Raw genomic sequence first — 27,897 nt, forward strand, 5'->3', positions numbered from 1 at the left:
GTCGTTCCCGGCCTCAGGTCCACGCTGCGGGGAGCAGCGGGTGAGGGTTGTGGGAGGCACCCCGCGCGGCTCGGCGGGCGGGCGGGCAGGCAGCCGGCGCCTGGCGGTGGGGAGGAGCCCCCTGACCCCGCGGCGGGGCCCCAGCATCCGCGGCGCCTACGGTGCTGAAGGGATGGCGGGATGGACATTTCTGTCAGGAGAAGGGGACCGGCCGAGCTTGGCAACGCGAGCCCCGCAAGTGTGCGGCTCCTGCGCCAAGCGGGCGGTGCCGGCGCTTGGCCGTGGGTGGGGCGTGCGCGTGCGTGGTCTGTACACTGGGCCAGGGGAGGGCGCAGGGCTGCGGAGGTTGTAGCGCGCTCAACGTGTGTGACGTGGCCATGATGTCGTGATGTGCGCATGTGCGTTTCCGGTGCTCCTGGGCGGGGCACTGCGAGGGTGGAATGATGGCGCCAGGTCTGGTGTGAATGAATTACTCGGAGGAAATAGCCGAAGGGAGACTCGGCTTTCTTCTTTGTAAAATGCCATTTGGGGCCGTTTGGGGCACTTTGATCTTTTTTTAGCTGCTCCGGTATTTATTTGCTGTGCATATAGCACACAGTACTCTGGGACGCCCTTGCTGCGGAGCTTGGGCCGCTCGCCTGGGCCTCCGTGGTCGTGAAGTGGGAGAGGGAAGGGGCTGGCCTAGTTTAGGCTTTTTCCTTTTCCTGGCTCTGTCATTCCCCATATCCAAAGTTATTGTTATTTGTTATGTGTTCATTTGTTGTTTATTGTATATAATCATGACACAGTATCCTGAAGCCATCGAAGGCTGTGTGCCGGTGGAAATTCTGGGACAGGTTTAAGAAGAGAGAGGTGAGCTGGAGCTGAAGGGGACGGGCACGCAGCCACACAGGGCATGTCACCTCCGTGGAGAGTTAAGGCATGGTCGGGGGCGAAAGGCCTACCAGCCACAGTTAAGAAAATGCCGTCATCACCCCTAAACATCCCTTTTACCCCTCATATCCCATTCACTCTTGACCGAGGCGAGCTACTCTCAGTGTCCCATCCAAGGGTGGCATCTAGAGAGATGCTGAGGTTCCTGGCCTTGTAGACCCAGAGGATGGCAATGCAGGCAGGTCCTTTTTGGGTTGTTTTGACCTTACTTTGAAAGATGGGGGAAAAAAGTTGAATCTGAGAAGGTGACTGGTTCAGATCATGGACTTGTAAGGTTAGAAGTCAGGTCTGCAGGTTCCCTAGCTAGTGCCGTCCATTTTACCACTGTTAGATCAAAGTAAGTTTCTTATGGAAAGATCCTTTTGATAAATTGTAAACAGCTAGAACAGACAATTTTTAAACATTTATCTTGCCTTAAACACCTCATCCGTTTTTTAGAGGTTTCTTGGATTATCTGACCTGAAGGGGTTTAATGGTGTTAGCAGGTAAATAGATGAATAAAATGGCCTGAGGATTTTCTCCCCCCACAACATTAGTTTTGACAAATCCATACTGTTTCTTCCTTTAGATTACTGCTATTTGTTAAACTCATCTTTTCATGTTTTTAATTTTTCTGTGTCACAGAACCTAAATTGGTAATAAATCAGTAAGAAACAAATGTTTACATTCACTCAGTGAAAAGTATCATGTCTAAGTTCAACATATATTGGAGCCACACATGGACACGTAAGTATCTCCTGTGTGGAGCTGGATAGGCAGGTGAATTCAGGAACTGCAAGGCAGGCTGAGTCTCTCCTGACATCCTTCTTCCTTCCTTCTTCAGCTCTCCCTCCTCCACTAAGAGCGGAAAATGAACAAATTCCAGGTGAGTTTGTTTCTTTATTCCCAGTTTGTTTTAAAGTAGGTTTTCTGAACTTGTTAAGGATTCATGTTTTTAAAATGGAAAAGTAGAAATAGGCAAAAATTTACATTAAGGGAAATAAAGGTAGTAACAAATCCAAAGTGGGGCAGTTGATGAAATTGGATGCAGGAATTTTAGTTTTACTGAATTTGTATTTCTAGGTTGAGTTGCAGTGTTGCAAAGGCCACTCAACTCCTGGCTTGGCTTGTCAAAATTGTTACAGGGGCCACTCAGCTCCTAGCTTGACTTGCCAAAATTGTTACCAAACTCAGGTCTGGCTGCCTGCCCCCAGACAAAAAAAACAACCCAAAACTCAAATGGTGGTGAAAATGGAAGTAGCTTTTGTTCAGGAATACCAGTAACCTGAGGAGAGATGTTCAGCTAACCCATCTCTGGTAAACCTGAAGGAGAATGGCCAGGCTAAAGCCATCTCAAAGAGTCAGTTTTATTCAGGAGTTTTTAAAGCAGGGGATGAGGGAATGGAACATGGGAAATGGAAAGCAGGAGGGAAAGGCATGTGAGCAGCGAGGGCTTCATGCAAGGTCTCAGGTGCAAGGTCTCAGCAAGGCTCCATCTGCTTTCTGCTCCTGTCCTTTTCTCAGGGTCTGGGTGGGACATGCAAGCATGAAGCTTCAGGCTGGCTGGAAAACAACTTTACATTCATGTAAATAATGTTATCTTGCCCCATAACCAAGGTTCAGAATAAAAGATGGAACTCAGAAGAATGCACGCCAAGAGAAAAAAGTGTGTCTTTTAAAAATATTTTAGAGCCCATGTGGTTTTAAGTCCCAACATGTCTTCAGTCCTGCTCACTCCAACAATAGTTCTAGCTTAATGTTTCTGCATTTTTCATTTTTATTTCAACCTGATGAATGCAGCATTGCCCGATCACCACCACTCACCTCAGTCAGTTCTGGAAAAGGCCACCAAATCGTAGTCAAGGCCAATGGATATTTTTGTCTTTGCCTTACTTAGTAGTTCTGCCCCATTTGATACTATTAACCACTCTCTGTTTTGAAAGGTGCCTGTGTCGTTTTCTGTGACACCACACCTCGAGCTCTCCTTTCCTAACTCTGATTTCCTCTCTGTGCCTCATGAAGCTGTCTTCTCCTTTTGCCCCAAAGATTGCTTAGTCATGGGTTTCCATCCTTGGCACACCGCTCTTCTCCGTTTGTTCTTCCTGACTGGTTTCATGTGGGGCTTTTTTTGGCTTTTGTTTTTTTCTTAATAAAATGTTTTTGAGTTAGTAATATATTAACATGTTTTAAAAAGTAAGTGATAACAAAAGATGTAAGTAAAAATTCACACTCCTTTCCTCTGCATTCCTGCTGCTTCCTCTATGTAGGGTGACATTTATTTATCCTCAGAATCAAGATGATTTCATTGGATGTGAAAGAGATTCTATAGGTAATTATGCTGGGACAACTCGCATATATAGGGACAGTGCCAGACAACCTGAAGAGTATGTTTGGCCGCTGTGGATTTTTTTTCTAGTTTGTATATCCTTCCAGTGTTTGTTTATCTAGTTTAGAGAAATTATGTGTGCATTCTTTATACACCCCCTTCCCTTCATTCAAAAGGGAATGCACTATCCTTCGGGCTTCTCAAACTGAAATGCACCTGTACATTCCTGGCGTCTTGTTAACATGCAGATTCTGATTTAGTAGATACGGATGGAGCCCTCAATTCTAATGAGCTCCCAGCTGAAGCCATTTCTGCTGCTTAGGGAACCACCCTTTGATAGCAAGCCTATACACTATTTTTTATTCTTCTTTTTTGCATGTCCCAGAGATTTCTGTAACAGAACATGGATTGCTTCTTTATCACACAATGCGTGGTAATTCAGGAATAGATGTCCAAGTTTATTAAACTACTTTCAACCTTTTTCTCTTACAAACCATGTTCTGATGAATACCCTTGTGCTTATGTAATTTTGTAAGCATAGGTTTATCAATTAGATGAATTCCCAGAATTGATTGGCTTAGTGGGACTGGCTGTCCTAGAGAGAGTTTCATTTTATATTTCCATTGGGAATGCATGAGAGTGTTTGTTTCTTCATAACTTCTCCCATAGAATATGTGGTTCAACTTTTGGATTTTGGGACAACAGATAAGTAAAAAGTGGTATGCCATATAGTTTGCATCTGCAGTTTTCTTCACTATGAGTAAGGTTAAAATATCTTTCCATGTGTCTAGGAGTGTCTTGTATTTATTTTTCTGGGCACTGTCCAGAAAAAAAGTTTTTGCCCATTTTTCTTTTAGGTTTCTCCCCCCAGCCCACTCTCTAGTTTGCTTTTTATATAGTAGAGATAATAACGCTTGTTTGTTATACGAATTGCAAACCATTATTTTCTGGCATATCATTTGTCTTTTGATAAGTGCTCATGGTATTCATTCCCCATGCAGAAATATTTGGTTACTCTTGTTGTCTAGTTTATCAGTCTTTTGTCTTATGGCTTTGGACTTTATAGCATTTGGAAGCAAGGTCAGAAAGTCCCTACTTCATGATTATCTGTGTAGGTATTCTAGTAATTTTATGCATTTTATGTTTAAATCTTTAGTCCATTTGAAGTTTACCTTGATAAGCAAGAATTTAACAAATTATAACAGTATAATTTTATTCACCATCTCCTACCCTGTATACTGTTGTTATCATGTGTTTTCTTCTCTCTGTGTTCTAAACCCCACAAAACGTCTTTAGTATTGTGGCGTTAGGCAGTCCATAGGCCTTTATATTTACTTAAATGTTTGCCCTTTCCTGTGCTGTCTCTTCCTTCTAGCAGTTTTATATTTTAATTATGATCATTTACCTTCAGCCCAAAGAACTGCTTTTATTATATATTGTTGTACAGGTCTTTTGGTGACAGATTCTCTTAGCATTTTTTTTCAAAGATGTCTATATTCTTCATTTTTAACAATATTTTCACTAAATGCAGAATTCTGGATTGAGAGCTTCTTTTTTTTCCCTTTTAGCACTTTAAAGGTAATCTGATGTTTTCTGGTTCTTTGTTGTTTTTATCTAGGGAAGTCAATTTTAAATCTTCTTCCCCCTTGAAGGCAGTCAGTCTTTTTTCCTCTGGCTTATGAGATTTTCTTTTCTTTTGGTTTTCAGCAGTTGTTACTTGATATAGCTTGGTTTGGTTTTCTCTGAATTTATCCTGTATTTCTGAGGACTTTTGATTCTGAGGTGTGATGCCTTTTGTTAGTTTGGGAAAATTCTCAGCCTTTTTTTCCCAAACATGCTCTCTATACTTCCCTTCTGGGATTCCAGTTATATATATTAGATCTCTCAGTTCCCTATGTATCTTATTCTTTTCTGTCTTTTTCTTCTTGCCTACATCTTGACCTATCTTTCAAGATGTTAATTCTTCAGCTGTATCAATTTTGTTGTAGTATTTGTGTCTGTATCCATTAAGTTATTTTTCCTATTGAGTTTTTAATCTTTGTTCTTGAGTATTCAATTCCAGAATATCAATTTTTTCCCTAATTCTTTGCCTGCGTTTAATGTTATATAGCTCCATCAACCAGATCCCCTGTAGTCTCTTTCCGTTGTATGTGATTTCTCCTTATTTTCGGTAGTATTCTTTGTTTGATGCCCGGTTTATGTTGGTTCAGGGCAGGACTTTGAGGCTTTGGATGTATCTTCTTTCAGAGAGGATTTAACATTTTTCTGGCAGCCAGCTAAGGAGTGGCATCCATCCTGAGTGACTTCTGTACAATATATTCCTAGGGTTGGAATGTATCTCAGTCACATTTTAACTCTTTGTGTCCCAAACCAAATTTATTAGGCTCTGAACTCCAGTTTGTTTCCCTAGTCACATGAGTCTATCAGCAGTTCTTCTCAGCCTCTTAGCACTTCATCTGGAATCAATAGGTGTCCCGAATGTTAGACTCTCTAAATCTCCTTCCAAATCTTAACACTGAAATTCTTCACTGTTTTGTTAGATCTTGATCCCTTCAAAGAGATGTGAAAACATTTTTAAAACTTTTTTTTCTAGTTGTTCTTAGTGTGTGTAAGTGGGGGCAAGCAGGCCAGGGGGAGGTTGGTCGTAATGACCAAATCTCTCATTATTAAAAGTAGAACTCTCAAATGTATTTCTACATGGCATATGGTGTGGTTCTAGATGAGTTTTTTTCCAGAAACCATTTAAATATTTCAAGCCATTTATTATGATGTAGCATACTTTTTGCATTAAATTGAAATTGTATTTTTATCACATATTAATGCTTTAGATATTCTTGGATCCATTTCTGGGGCTTGTCTTTTGTCCTACTGATCTATTTGTCTCTTTCCATAAAATTTTTCATTGTTTTGTAAGATTTTCTTGACTATTTTTGAACATTCATTCTTCTTTATGAATTTAAGTTTTTTTTTTTTTTTAACAATCCAGACTGTTCTCTCCCATCCCCTAATATCAACAGTCTAGAACTAGGCTATAGAACAACACTACTTTAAATATATATTTTCAGTTTCGAATACTTGACCTTTGTTAACATGGCTTACTTCTATTTCTTCAGGTTTTGTTTTATGTCCAATAGTAGAAAAGGTCAATACAAGTTGCAAAGTACCTGAGTCACATTTACATAAATTCTTTTCCAATTTCACAGTGTCTATCTTTCTCTCAATCTAATCATCTGTGTATCTTTTGTCCTATCTTGGGCTCTTGGGTTATTCATCTTTAACCTGCAGTGTAGAGAGTGTACTCTGTCACTTCACCAAATGATAAAATTATTTGAAAATATCCAAAAGTGTAAATTCCAAGCAGAAACAATATACACATTTTGTGTTTGATTCTTTTATTTTAAAAATTACAATTTTCTACTTGGAATGAATTTTTCTCCCTCAAGACAGAGTCATAAAGAAAGCAACAAGCTCAACAAGAAACTAAAAACACATCTTAAAATCAGGGAAACCAGAACAAAATCATTAGGCTATTACCAGCAATTCAGGATAAAATACCTGCTTTGATACAAGAAAATTAAAATTTTTCTCGATGCTTCATGTCTCAATTTTCTTATTTGGGTACTGATTTTTCAATAGCAGAAAATTTTTACTTTACCTTATAAAAATTGTATACATATGTTGTATACATATATAATGCAAGATTCCATGATACAAGTATAAAATGCAGATGAAAAATTGGGAGAATTATATAACAATATTTTAAAATTTCAATATATATTATATTAAATATTCTACAACTAAATGGGATAAGTTGAAATCCATAAAAAAGTTGAATTCAAATTTCCCCAATTTTACATGCATTCATTTGTACATATAGTTATATATGCATTTAGTTAGCTACATGCAGTTTTTATCCCAAGTGTAGATTATTGGCTGGAATACCATCAAGGTGATATTGTGTTTCCGTTTGAGATGTATTGTTCCTAACAACCTTTCACTCACCCAGTGTCTTTAGCATCCATTGATAATACTTGTCTGAACCAACTATTGTGTTGAGGGTTGCAAAACTATGATTTTCACATTTTTTTATTCCTTCTGTATTTATTAGCTGGCTTTCTTCTGTAAAGAAGAGCCGTGCCCCTCCCTCCCCGCCCACCCCCACTCTCGCACACACCCTTTTCCTCTGATATCACTCCAGATTCACTGATTTTTGTTTTGGTCTTATTCATCATTATTCTTCTTGATGCTCATATTGTCACTCTTTAGTGAGTAGAGCTCCTTCCAGGTGGTTCCTCTCTAACCGCATTAGTCTTTGAGCACGTTTTTGCTGTCAGAACAGAGATGTACAGGCTTACCTTGTATCTCCCAGCCCCAGACATGGAATGTGTCATTTCTCCATGGAGTGCTGCTTCTTTTTACAGAGAACTTTTATGTATGTATGTATGTATGTATGTATGTATGTATGTATGTATGTATGTATGTATGTGTTGAGAATTTTTATTTAGGAGTCATGCTCTGAGTGCTAGGTATCTTCAGTGCCTGTTCTGTGTTACTGCGTCCAGACCCTTTTATTGGACAGTATATCTTTGTATATAGTTTTGACTCTTGAACCATATAAATGCTCCACATGTTCAAAAAATAAAAATTAAAAAGATGAAAAAAGCAAACCCTAAAATTAAATACAAACAGAATAGGAGCCTAATGATCAAATCGATGAAATATAAACACATGGAGAAAAGATTGATTCAAGACACTAAAAAAAAAAGAAAACCACCGCAATACAAGTATCACAAAAATTTGACAGTAGTTCTTTAATATATTATCAGTGTTTAAAATTCTCCAGTTTTCACATTTAAAAAAAAATTCTCCAGTTGTTGCATTTTTTTGAATAAGAATTCAGTTATGGTTGAAATGTCTGTCTTTTAACGTTCTGTCAGCTGTATGTTTCTTCTCCATATTTTTTTTTTACTTGCAGTTTATTTGTTAAAGATATTAGTTTTGCTTGTGTCACTGTGATGGTGGTTGACCTGTTCCTGTGATCCATACATTTTCTGTAAACAGTTGGACCTAGAGGCTTAATCCTGATTGGGGCGCAGGTTTTGGTAAGAATTCATCTTGCGTTGTGCTGTGTACTTCTGTCAGGAGCCATATAACATCTTATTTTCCTTTTGTAATGTTTGAAAGCCGTGGATGATGTGTATTAGTCTGTTTCTGTTGCTTATAACAATACATGAGACTGGGTAATTTATAAAGAAATAGAATTTATTGCTTACAGCTTTGGAGGCTGGGAAGTCCATGGTCCAGGGGTACACATCTGGTGAGGGACTTCTGTGTGGGAACTCTATAGGGTCTTATGGTAATGTGGGTTATCACATGGGAGGAATGGCAAGAGCTTTCCCATATGTTCTCCTTGTAGAGCCAGCAGTACACAGGGGCACAGTCCTCACAGTCCAGTCAACTCTCAAAGGCCTCACCTTTCAAATACCATAATCCGATTTCCCACTTTCTTAACACCATTACAATGGGGATTAAGTTTCCAATACATGAACTTTTGGGGGACATATTTGTCCTGTAGTATGATTATTGTCTAGATTCATTAATTAATTAGGGATTGCAAAATGGTGATGTTCTAATTCTATAATTCCTCTTTTGTTTATTAGCTGCAATACTTCTATTAAGAGGATCTTCCTCCATCAACTATTTGGTTATCCTAAAGTATAGTTAGTATAGGAGAAAAAGTATAAATGCTTGATTCTTTTATTTAACAATTTTTGAAGTGAGTTGGTTCCTTTGAAGGTGGACAGGGTTATTTTGGTATCCTGAATTCATGGATATTATATTATTTGATGTATTTCAGTCTATTGTAGTAATTATTTTTATTGATGTTTAAAGTTTCCCCTTTGGGGCTAGTAGACCTCTCTTTAGATTGATTTCTGAATTTTTATTGATGTGACTCTAGTAGTCTTTGATAGCTACTTGTTGTCTAGTTTGACAAGATATTGCAGGCTCATGTAGAACATTTACTGCCCCAGACCTGGAATTATCCATTTCTGCAACAGACCTGGGTTCCTTTCAGTAGAAAATGTTTACAGACCACAGTCTGGGAACTAGAGGTGGCTTACTGATTGATTGATATTGCATTTGTCTTTGTTTCTAGATCTTTTCAGTGGCAGAGTTTTGAAATATATTTTTAAAAACTTTTAAAGTGTAACATTGTAATATTGTGAAATATGTATTTGCTCTACTTCCCTGCCCCACCCAAGCTCCTAAAACCCTTGGAGTCTCCAGAGTGATGAGTGTCCTTTGTGTGCTAATGAGATTACTGGTGGCTGGGGGCCTCTATCTAGCTTCAGTATAAGTCAGGTCACCAGGAAGACCAAAGCATAATTAAATTAGAGGTTTAGGACTTTCAGCACCACCCCCCAACCTCTGGGACGGGAGAGGGGCAGAAGGTTGAGTTGATCAATGACCAGTGATTTAATCAGTCATGCCTGTGTAATGAAGTCTTCATGAAAACCCTGAAGGACTGGGTTGGGAGAGTTTCTGGATAGCTGAACACATGGAGGTTCCTGGAGGGTGGCATGCCCAAGGAAGACATGGAAGCTCCAAGTCCCTTCCCCCATACCTTGCCCTTTGCATTTCTTCATCTGTTTCCTTTGTAATATCCTTTATAATAAATAGTTAAATGTAAGTAAAGTGTTCCCCTGAGTTCTACGAGCTGCTATAGCAAATTAATGAAACTTGAGGAGGGGGAACCTCTGATTTATAGCCGGTCAGTTAGAAGTATGCGTCACAACCTAGAACTTGCAGTTGGCATCAGTAGTCAGGGGCAGGCTTGTGGGACCAGTCTCAACCTGTGAGGCCTCCAGGTAGATAGTGTCAGAATTGAATTGAATTGAATTAGAGGACATCCAACTGGTGTCTGCTGGAGAGTTGCTTGGTGTGTGGGGAAATATACATGCTTCATAGCTGTTGTCAGAAGTGTTGTGTTGAGTGAGAAGAGAGAGTAACAAAAGCACTTTGTTTTTTTCCTGTCTTTGTCAAACATATGTACAGAAACATGCATAAACCATAAGCGTGCACTTGATGAATATTCCCAGGCTGAATACACATGTGTAACTGTTATGGAATCGGATTCGGCAAGGAAGTGGCAGACACTCAGAGTTGGAGAGTCAGAAGTTTATTATGCTAGCAGGCCCAGACAAGCTAGTGCTCTGAAATTCTGGACCCTGAACACAGGTTTTGTGGGGCCTTTTATAGGTAGGCCCTTTAAGTTTGAGTTTCTAAACATATATCTTAAGCAGGCAGCTGCTGGTTTCAGCTTCTCTGAATTCACATGACTTAAGCATGCAAGCAAGATTACAGAAGTGAGTAATGCAGGTAGTTGATTATTAACTGGGCTGACTTATGGGGTCCCTGGTAGATAAGCACATTTAGTTACAGAGGCATTGCATGAGCACAAGCTAAACAAAATTTTTAGTTTTAAAGTTTTCCAACATAACCAGTACACAGAAGAAGAAACAACAATGCTAGGAACCCAGAAGCTTTGTGTGTACCCTTCTATTTACTCTCCTGAGGAGTACACACTGTTCTGATTAGTGTTGGCTGGTTTTGAATTTTATATAAATGTAATAATGTGCTGTGTACCTTTTTATCTGGCTGCTGTTGCTCAACATTACGTTTGTTTGATTTATGTGAGATTCATCCATATTGTTTTGTGTAATTATAGGTCATCATTCTCATTGCTGTATAGTATTCAGTGGGATGAAAATAATATTTACTTATCTGCTACTATCAGTGGTTATATGGGTAGTTTCTAGAATTCTTGAATATGACTTTTGGAAATATACATTTCTGTTGAGTATTCACCTAAGAGTTGCTAGATTATACATAGGCATTCAGCTTTGGTAGTTACTGCCAAATAGATTTCCAAAACGGTTGTACCAGTTTACTTTGCCAGCAGCAGTGCATGAATATTCTTATTCCACACTTCCATCTCAACACTTTTTTATTTTAGCAGTTCTGTTGGGTGTGTTGTGATGTTCTTTTGTGGTTATACTAGAAGTTAAAACAAGCATTTTTGGCTTATTACAATAAAATACAAACTATTCCTTCTGTTACCTAAAACTAGAACCTTGAAACATGTTAACTCCATTTATCCCCTTTCATCCCTCTGACTTACTATTCTTGTGCATTATAATTCTACATGGTTACCCTTTCTAGGCTCTTCATTCCTTCCTGCCTTTGCATCTTTCCATTTTGGTTCATTTTTCCTCTGCCTGAAAACTCTTTAGTCTTTCTTATATTGTATATCTGTTGGTTGTAAATACTATTTATGATTTTCTGAAAACATCTCATTTAACTTTTACTTTTATTATATATAGAATTATATGTTTTCAGTTTTGTTTTGTTTTGTTTTGTTTTTTTGCCATCACATTGAAGTGTCATTTCTTAACGGGTTTTTTTCTGTTTCTGTTGTTTCTGTTGAGATGTCCACAGTCTCTTTTTAATATGGCTAATTTTAAGATTTTATCTTTGTTTCTTAGTAGCTTTCATTTACTCTTATTTGAGATTCACTGAGCTCTGTGAATGTGACTTCATATTTTTTATATTTTTTAAAAATTCCACAGTACCAATCTCTGCCTTTTTATTGGAAGAATTTAATCCATGTACAATTAAAGTCATTTCTGACAATGAAAGACTTCTGCCATTTGCTGTTTTTTTCTGATTTGGGGGGGTTTTGTCCTTCATTTCTTCTGTTCCTGTTTTGTTTAGTTGATTTTTTTGTAGTATACTGTTTTGATTTACTTCTCATTTCCTTTTGTGTATGTATTTTTAGTTTGTTAGTGATTACCATGGAGATTAAAATTAACATCCTATGTTTATAACAATCTAGTTTGAATTGATACCAGCTTTGGCCCAATACCATATGAAAACCCTGCTCCTGTACAGCTCCATTCTCACCCTAAAGTTGCTTTTGTCACAGATTACATCTTTATACATCGTGTGCCCAGTAACATAGATTTATAATTACTGTTTATGCATTTGTCATAAATTCATTTATGAAATAAAAACTGGTGTTACAAACCCCAAAATACAAAATGCTAGCTTTTGTATTTATATATAGTTACCTTTACCAGCAATCTTTATTTTGTCATACAGCTTCAAGTTACTGTCTAGGGTCTTTTCATTTCCACCCGAAGGATTTAGTTTAGCATTTCCTGTAGAGTATGACTTGTGATAATGAACTCTCAGCTTTTGTTTATCTGGAACGTCTTAATTTCTCCTTCATTTTTGAAGGATAGATTTGCCAGTTTTATAGTTCTTGGCTGGCAGGGAGTTTTTTCCCGCATTACAACACTTTAAATATGTTTTCCTGATACCAGGGGAGAGGGTCTGGTGAGGCCCAGTAGCTGGCCTCAACCCACCTCATTTTCTACCAGGTTTTTTACTCCACTTACAGGAAAAAATTCAAGAGCAGAGCCACTATAGAAATTGGAAACAGTTTTAATACACAGAATAAGAAATACAGACTTCACAGACAAAATCTGGGCTGGCTCAAGAGTGAACACAGCCTGCTAAAGGCAAGTTTGATACAAAAAGTAAGAAATACACACCTCAGGTGAAGTGTGGGCTGGCTCCAGGTTAGTGAGCAAACCCTGCCTTCCTCCTGGATTCAATTTTTGTAGTTTGGCTGTCTATACATATTCATGCTATCTAATGAATATTCAACTAAGGGAGTGGTTCCCAGTTACGTAACATATTCTTGAACATGCTTAGTTGATCTCTTTGGAGCATGCTCATTGCTCAAATTCCATCACATGTACCAAATACACTTAAAAATATTCTAGGTGCTCTCTAGGGGAGTGATTTGAGACCCAGGGGAGTAGTCTGGAAACCCAATCCCAGGGGGACTGAGCACTTCCTGTATCAATGCCACTTCATTCTGGCTTCCATGATGTCTTTAAAATTGACTGTTTTTATTTGTTTCTTGACAGTTTGATTTTAATGTACCTCAGTGAATCTGTGAGTTTTTCTCACTTGGAGTTTGTTGAACTTCTTGGATGTAAGATTCATGTCTTTCATAAAATTTAGGAAATTTTTGGCCTTCATTAGTTTGAATAATCTTTCTGCCCCTTTCTTTTCTTTGTGGTATTCCTGTAGTATGTATGATAGTCCATTTGAAGGTGTCCCACAAGTCCCTTAGGCTCTATTCACTTTTCTTCTTTTTCTTTTCTGTTCTGCTCCTTATTATTTGGATGTTCTACTCCTCATTATCTGGATTACTTCAGTTGTTCTATCTTCCAGTTCAAGATTTTTTCTGCTTCCTGTTCAAATGGGCTGTTGAACCCTCTAGTGAACTTTTTATTTCAGTCATTTGACTTTTCAGCTCTAGAGTTTCTACTTGGTTTCTTTTTAAAATTTCTAACTCAGTTCATACATTGTTTTTCTCATTTCCTCTAGTTCTTTGTCCATGATTTTCTTTACCTTTTGAGCATAGTTAAGACAGTTTGTTTAAACTTTGTCTAGTAAGTCCAGTGTCTGGGCTTCTTCAGGGATTTTTTCCTTTAAGTTGGGCCACATGTTCTTGAGTCTTTCTATACCTTATAATTTTTTGTTGAAAATTGGACATTTGAATATTATAATGTGGTAATTCTGGAAATCATATTCTTCCTCTTCCCCAGGGTTTCCTGTTTTAATTTTTTCTTTCTTTTTTTTTTTGGTGTCTATTCAATACGAGGATCAAACCCTTGACCTTGGTGTTATCAGCACCATGCTCTAACCAACGGAGCTAACTGGCCAGCCTCTGTTTTAATTTTTGAAGGCTGCAATTGTCTATTTAGTCACCTTTCCTTACTATTCTTGTAGATACTGGTGTATTTGTTGTATGTTGTCACTTAATTGTTCATTTCTAGCATATGTGTATAAGTGATTTCAGAGTTGTTAACCCATGGAATCTGGGTACCTTCCAGTATTTGGTGATTATAAATTAAGCTGCATGAAACATTCTTGTGCAGATTTTTATGTGGATATAAGTGTTCAAATCAATTGGGCAAATACTTAGGGTGTGAAATTTGTAGATTGTATGGCAAGAGTGTTTAACTTTGTAAGAAACTGCTCAACTGTCTTCCAGGGGTGCTGTGTCATTTTACATTCCCACCAACTGTGAAGCAGAATTTCTATTGTACATCTGAACCTGAAATTGGTATTGTCATTGTTTTGGATTTAACCATTCTAATAAGTGTGTCATGGTGTCTCATTTTTGTTTCCCTAAAGACAAATAATGTTGAGTGCGCATTTGTTTATTTGCTGTCTGTATATCTTTGGTGACATGTCTATTCAGGTCTTTTACCCATTTTTCAGGTGGGTCATTTGTTTTCTCACTATTGAGTTTTAAATGTTCTTTTGTATATTTTGGATGTTACTCCTTTACTAGATATGTTTGCAAATATTTTCTCCCAGTCTGTGGCTTTTCTTTTCATTTTTGTAAAAGCGTCTTTTGCAGAGCAAGTTATGCATTCAGTACTATAAATTTCTCTCTATGCACTACTTTCTCTGCATCCCACAAGTTTTGACAAGTGTAATTTTTGTTTTTATTATATTTAAAATATTTAAAAATTTCTTTTGACGCTTCTTTCACATACAGGTTATTTATAAGTATGTTGATTAGCTTTCAAGTATTTGAGGGATTTTCCAGCTATCTCCTGCATATTGATTCTGAGAACATATTTAGTATAATATCTATTGCTTTAAGTTTGTTAAGTGTGTTTTATGGCCCAGCATATGGTCTGTGTTGGTGAATGTTCCATGTGAGCTTGGATAGAATAATAGAATGTGTATTTTATTGTTTTGGATGGAGTATTCTATAAGTCAGTTAGATCAATTTGATTGATAGTGCTATTTAGGTCAACTATAAACTTACTGATTTTCTGCCTGCATGATCTAGCAATAGTGATAAAGGGGTATTGAAATCTCCAACTGTGATGTAGATTTGTCTGTTTCTCCTTTCAGTTCTATCAGTTTTTGCCTTATGTATTTTAATGGTCCTTTTTAAGATATGTACATGTTTCAGATTGTGTCTTCTTTCTCTAATATGATTTTGAACCCTTCTAATGAGCTCTTGATTTCAGATATTGCATTTTTCAACTCTAGAATGCCCATTTTACATATGTATGTATGTGTTTGTCTATATATGTATCATAGTTCCCCAAGATGATCCTCAGATTCAATGATCCCCTAGGATGACTCCACATATAATCATGCTTATGGCTATGATTTATCACAGTAAAAAGAAACAAAGCAAAATCAGCAAGATTCTGAGTCTTCTCTCCATTGAGTCTCACAACACATTTAAGTTCTCTAGCAATGACATGTGACAACACAAGTTAAATGTATACCAGGGAAGCTCAGTAGACACTTGGTACCCAGAGTTTTTATCATGGGCTGGTCACATAGGTATCCTCTGCCTTGCATGTAGCAAAATTCTAGACTCCCAGAAGTAATGCCACACATTCAGCGTGAACCATATTGTTTACACAAACAGTTCAGGCTCAGCGAGCCATTCTTATCTGGGAATGATAAGGTGAAAAACCTCCTGAAATCCAAGTTCCCAGATGCCAGCCAGGATGATCCCTTGTAGCAGGCCTTTCAAAGGATAGCAGTCTCAGGTATGCCCTATTAATTCTTTTTCTGTACAACACATATAATGTACAGATATATCTGTTGAACTTCTTCTATCTTCTTATTTATTTTGTTCATATTTTCCTCTGTTTTATTGAACATATTATAATTCATTTTGAAGTTCTTGTTTGTTAATTTCAGACTCTGGGTCACCTCCGGATCTGCTTTTGTCTTTTTTTTTCTTGGTTCCTGTTTCTTCATATACCATGAAATTTTTTACTAGGTGCCAAAATTGTGTTTAAAAACCAAAAAATTGGGAGAGGCTGTAGAAGATGATCTCTTCAAGCAGAGAGGATTCATCCTTTTCTTTGGTGGGCATTTATGCATTATACTTAATGGTGATCACTTTAGTAAATCATAGGCTGAGCTTGGTTGGGGCCTGCACCATATTCATTTCAATCCCATTATTTATTTTCACAATTGAAAGTTTTACTTCCTCGATGAAAGTTAACTTGATAATGTAAGCGATCTTCCTCTGTAACTCCAGTCTACTTTGTATACACTGCTAGCTCCTGCATTGTCCAATTTAATAAATGTTAATGTGTGTGTCCCCATATTTGGTCATAAGCACTTTGAGACCGGGAACTATGTTTGTTTTCATCAGTAGTATTCACAGCAACTAATTCAGTTGGAGGTCCTTAGTGGAAACTCAATTCATACAAGATATTTTGTATTATTCTACCTAGTATAGCACAGAAGGAGGTATTCTATGTGTCATTTTTTGGTAAACTCTAAAGAAATTAGTTTTTTAAAGTCTTTTCTATATCATCTAGTTCTGACTACCTCACATAGAAAGGAATGTACTGTTACAGGAACAAGTGTCATTCAAGGATGTATGTGTGGACTTCACCCAGGAAGAGTGGTATCTGCTGGACCCTGCTCAGAAGAAACTGTACAGAGATGTGATCCTGGAAAATTACAGTAACCTTATCTCAGTAGGTAAGGATTTTTTTCTGTGTGGCTGCCAATACATACATTTCATAGTTGTTGAATCATGTAGTCTCCTGATTTGAAGCTTGGCTCTAAGGTGACTGATCCCTTTTGGTCATCATAAAGAATGTGTTCTTACCTCTTCATGGATTGGTTCACTTGGGCACCTTCTCTGAGCAGCTCCTGAAGCTGTATCTTTATTCCCCATCGTTTTTTCAGAGTCCCTGAAGCCAAGCTGCAGTCCTGTGTTATTTTCTCTTAACAGGGAATTGCATTACTAAGCCAGAAGTGATCTTCAAGATAGAGCAAGGAGAAGAGCCCTGGATATTAGAAAAGGGATTCTCAAGCCAATGCCATCCAGGTGAGTTAGTGAGTTTGCAGACAGATGAAAGCCAGAGAAAATTAGGTCTTAAGTCATTTGGTTTTGGGTTTGTCACCTTTGAAATATTTTTCAGAAATTTCTATTTTTAGCCCCAGACCTTTGGAAATGACCAAAGACTTTGGCCCATGTCTCAGTTACCTTAATCACTCTTCCATATGTCACTCTCACTCATAAATGCTTTTCTTTTTTTTCTTTGATATTTTAGAGTGATTTATCCATATCCATAATCCAAACCCAGTTGGCTTCACCTTAAATTATTTTTTTCTTGGTTAGTTTCTCTTTATCTTTTAAAATTGTTCATCCTCCCTCTATTGTTTTTGAGCACCTTTTGTTACCTGGCATGTATTCATGCAATACTTTCCTATATTCATTTAATAAATATATAATGAACACTCATTATGACCCAGTTATCTTTTAAGTAATTAACAATAATGTCCCTGGTATCATAGAGTGTATATTACAACAACGGAGAAAAAACATTCATACCGTCCTTGACCATTTTTGTGTTGTTATAGTAGAATACACAATTCTGGGGCAGTTGTATCTGGTGAGGGTCTCTGGCTGCTTCCATTCATGACAGAAAATGTAAAGGCAGCTGATTGTGCAATGAGATTGCATGGCGAGAGAGGAAGCAAAAGAGAGAAACTGAGGGAGGCAGACTCTTTAACAACCTGCTCTTGTGGGAACTAACCCATTCCTGCAAGAGCTCACTCTCCAGGGAGAGCATTGATCTATTCATGAGGGATCTGCCCCCATGGCATGAACACCCCCCACTAGGCCCCACCTCCCAGTATTGCCACATTGGGAATCAAATTTTAACATGAGTTTTGGTGGGGACAAACATATCCAAACTATAGGGCATGCGCAAACGCATGCACAGCACACTATTTTGCATGGTGGAAGTACTGTGAGGAGTTCACATGGGCAAGAAGGGTGGAGAATGATGTTATATGCTATTCGGCAAAGAGCTTAGAGAAAACCTTTTTGGTGAGGTCCACACTAGAGTTGCAACGTAAACTGAGAATGTGAGCTATGTGGATGCAGAGTATTCCAGGTGGAGGGAATATCAGGTGCTGAATCTTTCAGGCATTTTCTTAGAGTGTTTGAACAATGTCAAGGAGATCAGTGTGGCTGGAAGCTAGTGGACATGGGGGAGGCTGATAGGACATGATGTCATAAGTAGTAGCATGGGCTGTGGTAGATATATTAATTTATTTTTGACTGATGTGAGAAACCCTTAGTTTGTTTTGAGTAAATGTAGGTCAGATTAAGTTATCAGATTAACTGATTTACAGTTAAAAGGATCTCTCTGGCTTCTGTGTTGTGAACATGTTGTGGGTAGTTGATGGGTGCTCATGAGCAAGGAATGGATACTGGTTAGGAGACCATTGTATATTGCAGAAGAGAGAGAGTGATTGTGACTGTTTTGAGGTGCTGCGAAGTGGTAGGTTTGTACAAATACCTTGAAAATGGGAATAAGAGGATTTGCCGTTGGATTGAATAAAGATCACGAGAGAGAGAGAAGTCAAGCATGACTCCAATAATTGTCTCAAGTGAGTGGATAAATTAGGGTGCTGTTTACTGAGATAGAAAAAATTAGGCAGGAGACAGTATAGGGGAGATATTATAGGTTTAATTTTGGACTTGAAAAGTTGGAGATGACTGTTAGAATCTAGTCTCTCTGTTGACTAGGAGATTGGATATACGTAAGCATGGAGTACATGGTTGAGGCCAGAACCAGAAGTGTCCATCTGAAAGGGATCAACTTTAGATGTGATAAAGGCATGGGGCTAGATGAGATCTTCTAGAGCAGAAGTCTACAGGCTTTTTTGTGAAAGACCGGATAGAGAATATTTCAGGCTTAGGGGCCACATGTGTGCTCAGTGGCTGTTCTTATTGTTCCCCCTACTTCTCTGCTTTCTTTTCTCCTTCCTCCTCCCTTCTCTCTACTGACTCTTCTCTTTTTCCCTTAAAAAATGTAACATTAATTGTAAAGTGCTTTATAAAATTCACATTTAAAAAACAATAAAGTCAGTTCAAACCAAAAAAGAAAAAAAAAAGTAGAAGAAACATTCTTAGCTCGAGGGTCATTGCCTAGTAGTCATACTTTGCAAGCCCCTTTTCTAGAATGTGGTTGTATATAGGTGAGAGTAGTCCTAAGACAATACCACTTTTAGAAAGCATTAAATTCATCCGTTAGAGGAGATTGAGGAGGAACAATCTGAGCTACACGAAAACCAGTCTTTTTCCCAGGAGTTAAATAAGGTATAATCTACCATCCTACTGCTACTGTAAATGGCAACCATGGGTCACTCTGCTAAACTTGTTACCATCTCTTACTGGTACTGTAAATGGCAACCATGGGTCACTCTGCTAAACTTGTTACCATCTCTTACTGGTCTCTTTATACTCCTTTGTTATTTCCTTTCAAAGCCATCTTCTACACCTCTTCATGTTCTACTTTTCATTGATATCAATCAGAAGCAAAGCTATGTCTCTGTTTTCTCATTCTTGACTTGATCTAACTCCTAATTTTTTTTTTTTTTTACCTAAAGCATCCAGTTTATTTTTCAGTAGCCTTACAGAGTAACCCATAGCTGCTCCTTATTAATAAATGAAATTAAAGTCTGCTTTCATTGACTATTACAATTCTACTTCTTAAGTTTTGTTTATAAATGTTCTCTTATTTATCTAAAACTTTCATTCTTGTTTGCTTTGCCTTTTTTCAGATATTTAATTAATATTGTATATGTAAAGTGTTTTGACCTTGCATGGTACATGGTAATGGCTTGTTATTATTTCACCTGTTTTATGTTAGAGTTCAATTTTTTACTGTAAATTAAATAGTCCATATTTTGTGACCCCAACCCACCAGTGGCTGTATGCCAAAAACTCAGACCTGAAACAGCAAATGGCTGTTGCTTAGGGTTTCTTTCCGTGTTGAGATTTTGTTCTCCCAAAGAGAATGGTCTCTCTTACTTTCCTATTTGGTAATTACTTTGTTGATTACTAATAGAGCCAAGTTTAGGAGAGATCATTCTTTTTCATCTACTCTGAAAGCCTTCTATAGGACTGTTCTTAAAAACACATTCCTATGTTTTGTCCTTGTGTATTACAGCCGATCAGGTACAAGTTGGAAATAATTCATATACACCTTACTTTTTAAGAATCATTAATGCGCCATCTCCTCAGTGGGGGCGGAGAAAACAAGGCTTGCCAAGAGCCAGACTCTGATCACAACAGAGGCTGTAGCATTGAGCAAGGGATTTATTTTGTTACAATGAACTATATGGACAGGGACTTCTAAAGGATGGAGTAAGTGGAGCCTTAACATGGTAGGGATGTTGTAGAGATTTTTTGGCTTTGGTTCTTTTATTACTTTTTTTGTTTGTTTTTTTTAAATTAAAGAAGCATTTCACTGAAAGATGTCCAGGTTCCAAGGAGAAGCTGAGGCTAGAATGCTTTAGCTGAGAGAAAGGCATGTTGTTGGGAATGAGCAATTTAGGAGAGTCTACTTCCCAGCTAGAGTTGTAAAGTGATATTTTTAATGGACTTGCAGAATGTTGGTTTGAACACTTAATGTGAATAAATTAGTGTAAAGTTTTGTTTATTTGTTTTGATTTAATTTGTTTTTGCCAGGATAATAAGTATCTGTTCTTTGGGCAGTATGCTCAGGGATGTCATAGATTATTTTAAAAACATGTGATTAACATTATTACATTGAGTAGCAACAGTGAAGTATAGCCAAGAGTTGTAAAGTTTTCTAAAAAACTCCCGTACTGAAGTCATCCCATAGACTGTGAATTTTCTGCTCTTTGAATGAACAACTCTCAGAAACTCCATCCTCTATTCATCATGTCTTGAGTTTATTTCACCTCTTGCATGCTTTTCCTACACCATTAAAAAAAAATTATTCTTTGTCATGAAATTAAAGAAAAAGCTAGATCCTGGGCTATAGGACTGTTCTTTTGAAGCTTAAGAAGTTGGTGTTCCAGAGCTTTAATTTGGTGTTGATGCCTAGAATAGAAAAGAAACATTTACTCTGGTGGGAATTTTAGCCCAGTTTCCACCAAACGTAATTCATCCTCTGAAACCTCTTGTCTATTAATCTTCACTGTCACTTTATTCAGCTTTCATTGTCTCTGTTGGATTCACTCTGTTCTCTCCAAGTTTCCCTGTTTCTGAATCAGCCAGTCTAGTTCCCTGTGTTTTGAATTTTGTTCCATCTTTTTCTGTCCAGTTTTGCAGTTATGCTTTATAAAGTACTGTCACTGCCAGTCTCCTTGTTTCCACCACAGCGTATTTTGTGTTTTCCACTCAAACTAGGAGGTAAAGGAAATATGTGTATCCATTCACACCAGGAGACTGAACCTAGAACAGAAGACTTGACTGTATAATAGGAAGTTTGTGTAAAATTACAATTCCATCAGACGTGTATTAAGATTCATAAGATGTGGGTATTTTTTTCATTTCTAGAAAGGAAATGGAAAGTTGATGATCTGTTAGAGAGCAGCCAGGAGAGTCAAGATGAACATTTTTGGCAGCTTATATTCAACAACAACAAGACAGTAAATGTAGAAAGTGGCAGCAGAGTAAGGAAAACTTTCAATTTGGTCACAGACCCTGTTTCTTCAAGAAATTTTCCCTATAAAATATGTGACTCATGTGAAATGAATTTGGCAAATATTTCAGGCTTAATTATTAGTAAAAAGAACTATTCTGGAAAGAAACCTGGTGAGTTTAATGTATATGAGAAATTGCTCCTTGACATTAGGCATGAGAAAATTCCTATTGGAGAGAAATCTTACAAATATGGTCAAAAAAGGAATATTCTTAGTCATTACCAGGATCTCACTCAGCCAATTTTTGACCAGCCTCTTGAGTATAATGAAGATGGACATGACTTCCATAAGGAGGCAGCCTTTTTTACAGATAAGAGATCTCAGATAGGAGAGACACTCTCTAAATATAATGAATGTGGAGGAACCTTCATTGAAAGTTTAAAGCCAAATGTACCTCAGAGAACTCATTTGGAAATGGAGCCATATGAATGCAGCATTTGTGGAAAGTCCTTCTATATGGGTTTAAAATTTGGACATCAGAGAGCTTTTACAGGGGACGGTCCTTACGACGAATATAATGAATATGGGGAAATCTGTGACAATTCGACTTTCATTATCCATCAGGGAGCTTACTCAAGAAAGATTCCCCATGCATATAAAGTGAGTGACAAAACTTGGGAAAAGTCAACTCTCTTTAAGCATCAGATAGCACACATGGGGGAAAAACCCTATGAGTACAATGAAAATGGGAATAATTTCAGTAAGAAGTCACATGTCACCCAACTTCGGAGAGCTCACCCAGGAGAAAAGACGTTTGTATGTGGTGAATGTGGGAAAACCTTCTGGGAGAAGTCAAACCTCACTCAACATCAAAGGACACACACAGGAGAGAAGCCCTATGAGTGTACTGAATGTGGAAAAGCCTTTTGCCAGAAACCACACCTTACCAACCATCAGCGAACACATACAGGAGAAAAGCCGTATGAATGTAAGCAATGTGGAAAAACATTCTGTGTGAAGTCAAACCTCACTGAACATCAGAGAACACACACAGGGGAGAAACCTTATGAATGTAATGCATGTGGAAAATCCTTCTGCCATAGGTCAGCCCTAACTGTCCATCAGAGAACGCACACAGGGGAAAAGCCTTTTATATGCAATGAATGTGGAAAATCCTTCTGTGTGAAGTCAAACCTCATTGTACATCAGAGAACTCACACAGGGGAGAAACCCTATAAATGTAATGAATGTGGGAAAACCTTCTGTGAAAAATCAGCTCTCACTAAACATCAGAGAACTCACACAGGAGAGAAACCATACGAGTGTACTGCATGTGGGAAGACCTTTAGTCAGAGATCAGTACTTACTAAACATCAGAGAATTCACACAAGGATGAAAGCTCTTTCAACATCCTGAATGTTCAGAAGCCTTCATACACCTGTCAGATTTGTTGTACAGTTTGAAAAAGTGAGATTAGAGAAAGCCAAAGAATGCCACAAATTACTAGAAAATGGTAGCTTTCAAGAAAAATTAAAACTTTTCATTAGAAAATCTGTACTGAGGGGGAATCTGTTCATTTAAGTAATGCAGTAAAAATCTTTAGTACTTATTTAGTGTCATATTCTAGATGTGATACCAAAATTTTATTGTAATTATAGTGGACAATATTCATGTATACCATATTCACAGTGAGATCTGAAGCTTAAAAAATGTTGAATGGCAGCACCGTTAAACATATATGTGAGGTGTCCCTGATGTTTGTAGATCTTATGTGAGAATGTTAATGTAACGGGAATTTGGGGTATGCTTGATTTGTATATTGGAGCCCAACATGGTTGTGAGGAGAACCCTTAGTTTAGTAATTATTATGGTATAAATATTTTCCACACTAAATACCACCAGTGTCTTTATATCTTGAAATAATTTTGTATGTGTGTCGACGTATGTGTGTGCATGGGTATATATGTATATGTGTAAATATATTTGTACACACATACTTACACACATAGTGATATGTTAGTATCACTTTCTATGACTTAAAAGTGCTGCTGATTGTTAAATTTTCAAGAATTTTGTGAGCCAGTTGCTAAACACAGTCATTATTTAAAACTATAAATTTACAATTAAATTATATTAAAAACAAAGGTAATAAATACTCCCTAATTATTTTGCCGTATTTCACTATTATCTTTGTTGCTGAGGTTTTTTATATTGTTGAATCTGTGTGGTGAAAATACTACACGAGTATAATCGTGTGCTGCTGCAAATCTCTGGCCAACTGTACATTTAGTGCCATCATGTTGGTAGCTTGGACTTAGTGGCAATTACACCTTGGAAATTGGCATGATCTACAAATCAGGGTTTTTACTCTCTCAGAGAACCTGTTATCAAATATATACCAGCACATCACTATGGATATATGAAAATACATTTGACAAATTTGAAGTACAAATCACATACTCTTTTTTCTATTTCCTGACATTAATAAATGACTGTGGCCATTGTTGCTGAACTGCCTCTTCCATAAAGAAGCCAAAAAATGTTTTTTGTGAGGTTTTTAACTACCTCTGAATTAGTCCTGTTCTAAATAGTACTGGAATCTCTTTATAGCATGGCCCGTATATGTTTTAAGAGAAATATTTCACGAAGAACCACATCACCTACCTTTCCTCTGTTTGCTGGCATGTATGTGTGAGTACGGCCTTTATTACTGAACTAGCACTTCAATAAAGAAGTCAAGTAGTATTTTTCTGAGGTTTATCAGCTACCTCTGGGTCAGTCAGTAATGTAAATGCTGTTAGTAAGAATGATATTTACATACATTTTGCAAATGTTAACATAAGGTATAAGCAGAATTGCTGCACTCTAAAAATAAAATGTGGTGGTATGTAATGAAATGCCCTTTTCATTGTTTTGGTATTTCATTTTGTTACCTACTTAGGCATAAGATATGTAGCCCTAGTTCTGTGTAACCCAGGAACTATGTATTTGTATTTAGTATTATAGACTATCATATTGTATCTCTGCCTCCTTTGTCCTGTTTCCTGTGCTTCCTTGGAACAGATTGGTAAGCAGTTCTAAGAGACACTGCCAACCCAACAGCTATTCCCTACTTCTTCCTTGCTGACCAAAATTTTTTCTTTTTATCCTTCCTTCGTCCAGGTGATTTAGGGGATGACTCCAAATTAGTCAAAGGTAATTATGGAAATTCCATTCTAATAATTTTGTTGAGATGAATGTGAGCAGTGAGATGTTTGGGAAATACTCTGCGGTACTTCTGGGAAAGATCTCTGTGACAAAATATTGTCATGACATGAGAAGATGTGAGAGACATGAGAAGAGAGTGCCCTGTTCAGCTGGACTTTTTCGTGTCTGTATGTGATACTGGCTTACAGTTTGTGGCCCTGAAGGGCAGTAGCCTAAAGATGTATGAAGTGGGAAAAGCCAGTTCAGAGGTGACGTCACTGAGCTGTTCTATGCTTTACCTGCTCTCTACTGGGACTTTGTATTACCTGTGATAATAGTTTCTTGTTTATTCTTAGGGCTGTGTGATACTTAGAGCTGATGGCATTCCAGCTGACACATAGGAACGTGTACCTATGTGTTAATGTTCTATATGGTGATTTGAGGGAGGAATTATTTTTTTTTACAAGTTGAAATAGGGATGGCTGTTTTTGTCAGCATGGTTCTTTTTGATGGAAAACAGAATTCTCCAAATAAAAAGATTTTAGTGAAGACTTGTTACATTGGTGTGGGCCAGAAACAAGTGGTGTTGAAATGCCTGCGGAGTGGCATCATCAGGAAGCTATTACCATTCCGCAAGGGGCTCTTGTGGAGGAGGGACCACCTTGTAGGAGATACTGTCACTATCAAAATCATGGCACCAAATTGCTGGTGCCTCCTTTTGGAAAACCCAACCAGATGCATTTGCAGGTGAGCCCAGGTGAGCACAGGGAAGGATGGGGAGAGTCTGGGTGGGGAAAATGAAGAATAAGCAGCACGCACAGTGTTTTTCATTTTTGTAAATTCCTATGTAAAAGGCTCAGTATTAGAAATAAAGTTACTCTACAGTGGAAAGTTAAACATTTGTGCTTTGTTGTGGTTTTGTATCAGCATAAGTAAATTCCCTTTGGAACCAAGCACTGTGGCAGATATATCTCTCCTTTGATGTGTATGAGGCAAGCATTTTGTTAAAATGCATTATTCATACTCATCTTTCTCTCTGTGGTGTTACTATTATATGTAGTGTGAGGTAAGCAGCTCAATGTTCTTTTAAATAAATTGCCAGTTGTCCTTGAACTTTTTGGTTAATTCACACTTTTTCTTGTTGATTTGATATGGCATTTTTGCTGTGTACTTAAATATAATATGTTGCGACTATTGCTTTTGTCTGCTCAATGCAACTTTTCTGTGTTCTTATATATGTAATATAACCTGTCCTTGTGATTACAGGGTTGGCATTTACCCCAGATGCCAACCTGGCCCTACATTTGTGTTGATCCATGAATGATTATTTGTTCCAATATAGGCCAGTGAGAACCCATCCTAGAATATTTTTATTGGGAGGTCATAATAGATCAGATGGCATGTATCCTTGTTGCTGCCAGCAGTTATATCAAGAAAATACATTTGTGCTGCGACGTCTTGAAAGTCAGCCCTTGACACGAGAAAGAAAGGTACATTTGCAAAGGAGTTGATGGTGTAAGTGTTACAAAGAAAACTAAAAATAGGAAAAGTTGTCAGAGGGATGGTTTGATGTTAGGGTAGAGAGGAAAGAACTCACTGAGAAGGCTGCATTGCAGGAGGAGCATGTGGATATTGGGAGGAAGAGTGTGTGAGTGTGTGTCTAATACAAGGGTACTTCAAAAAGTTTGTGGAAAAATAGAATTGAAGGATAATATGAATCTTTCCATGAACTTTTTGAAGTACCCTCATACGTATGCATGTGTAACCAACAAGTTTATGTAAGATTCTGTTTCATGAAACAACACTCACCCTAATTACCTGTAATGTCCTTTATTTTCTTTTGTGTTGTGCTACATTCTATTAAAAGAAATACCTGTTCCCATATACTAAACTGATGGCACAACCAAACCAAGTGGGTTATCCCCCAGTGCACTAGTGTGTAAAACGAGGATGGGAACTGCTGGGTCATAGGTTTGTGCTTTCTGAAATGACTAAGTAATCACTCCTAGTGCCTGGAAATTGTTTTCAGATTAAGTCCCAAGAGCCTGTTTTTAGAATTGGTCCTATTTTCTGTCTTGAACTTGTCCTCCCCTTGTCTGGAGCGCCCCATCCGGGAAGGGTATAGCCGTAGTTTCTGGGAAGGTTCAGCCCATGGGTATCCTTGATGCTCTCAACCGCTGCCCTGCCTATGCCCCCAGAGAATGCAGCTGTGACTGCCCTGAACCCCTCCCCTGCATCTCTCATTCTGAAGAAGACTTACCTGTTCCAATTCCTGTATTTCCACTGAATCTTCATCTGCCACTCAGTGACTGAACACTACACAATCTCAACCTCCTCTTTATCTGAGGGATTCCACCTCCCTTTTCCCAGCCTGCCCCTTCTCTGAGACCTTGCATCCCCAGGCTTCTCTTATACAGAGAGGAATTGATGTCTAAGACACTACTCTTTAAGAGCAAAGTCCCCTCAGATAGTTCAGGAGGTGAGAAGTGATGACTAATATGCTCACCCATGTCTGGAGTCCATACTTAGGGGTGGTCAGTCCTCTCTGGGTTTCCTCATCTACAAGATGGGGGTAGTTGTCCCACCTGCAAGCTTGCTTCTGGTAACACAGAGGTCAAAAATTCTTACTTTACCAATCTCCCAAGGGAAGGCCAAGTTTTCTCAGAGATTGAGAGAAGTTCGGAATTCCTTGAATTCATGCCCCTAATGAGAGCATGTCCTGCTCTTGTGGGTTTCTGTTCATATCCCTTAAGATAGAAAAAGACCCTGGAGAAGCTTGGCAGCCATGACTGGTGCCATGAAGTAGTGGGATTTTTTTTAGCCTTCCCAGGGCTGGGTGCTCCTGTGCTGATTTCCATATCAGCTGCCCACCCTGGGAGAATAAATGTTCTTTGGAATTTGATAGATGAGTTTTCACC

At 38.0% G+C, this 27,897-nt stretch overlaps 1 protein-coding gene across 1 annotated transcript; it reads left to right on the forward strand.

Moving 5' to 3' along the window:
* Positions 1-23,833, forward strand: LOC134370204 (zinc finger protein 248-like). Its single transcript, XM_063087246.1, is given in 8 exon segments — positions 1-40; positions 789-852; positions 1,558-1,659; positions 1,757-1,798; positions 16,732-16,858; positions 17,115-17,210; positions 21,708-23,185; positions 23,188-23,833. Coding segments are annotated over 5 exon segments (1,785 nt in total). The 5' UTR covers positions 1-40; positions 789-852; positions 1,558-1,659; positions 1,757-1,783; the 3' UTR covers positions 23,257-23,833.
* Positions 23,834-27,897: the final 4,064 nt, after the last annotated feature.

The sequence above is a fragment of the Cynocephalus volans genome, chromosome 2 (genome assembly GCF_027409185.1).
Source record: "Cynocephalus volans isolate mCynVol1 chromosome 2, mCynVol1.pri, whole genome shotgun sequence".
Classification (NCBI taxonomy): domain Eukaryota; kingdom Metazoa; phylum Chordata; class Mammalia; order Dermoptera; family Cynocephalidae; genus Cynocephalus; species Cynocephalus volans.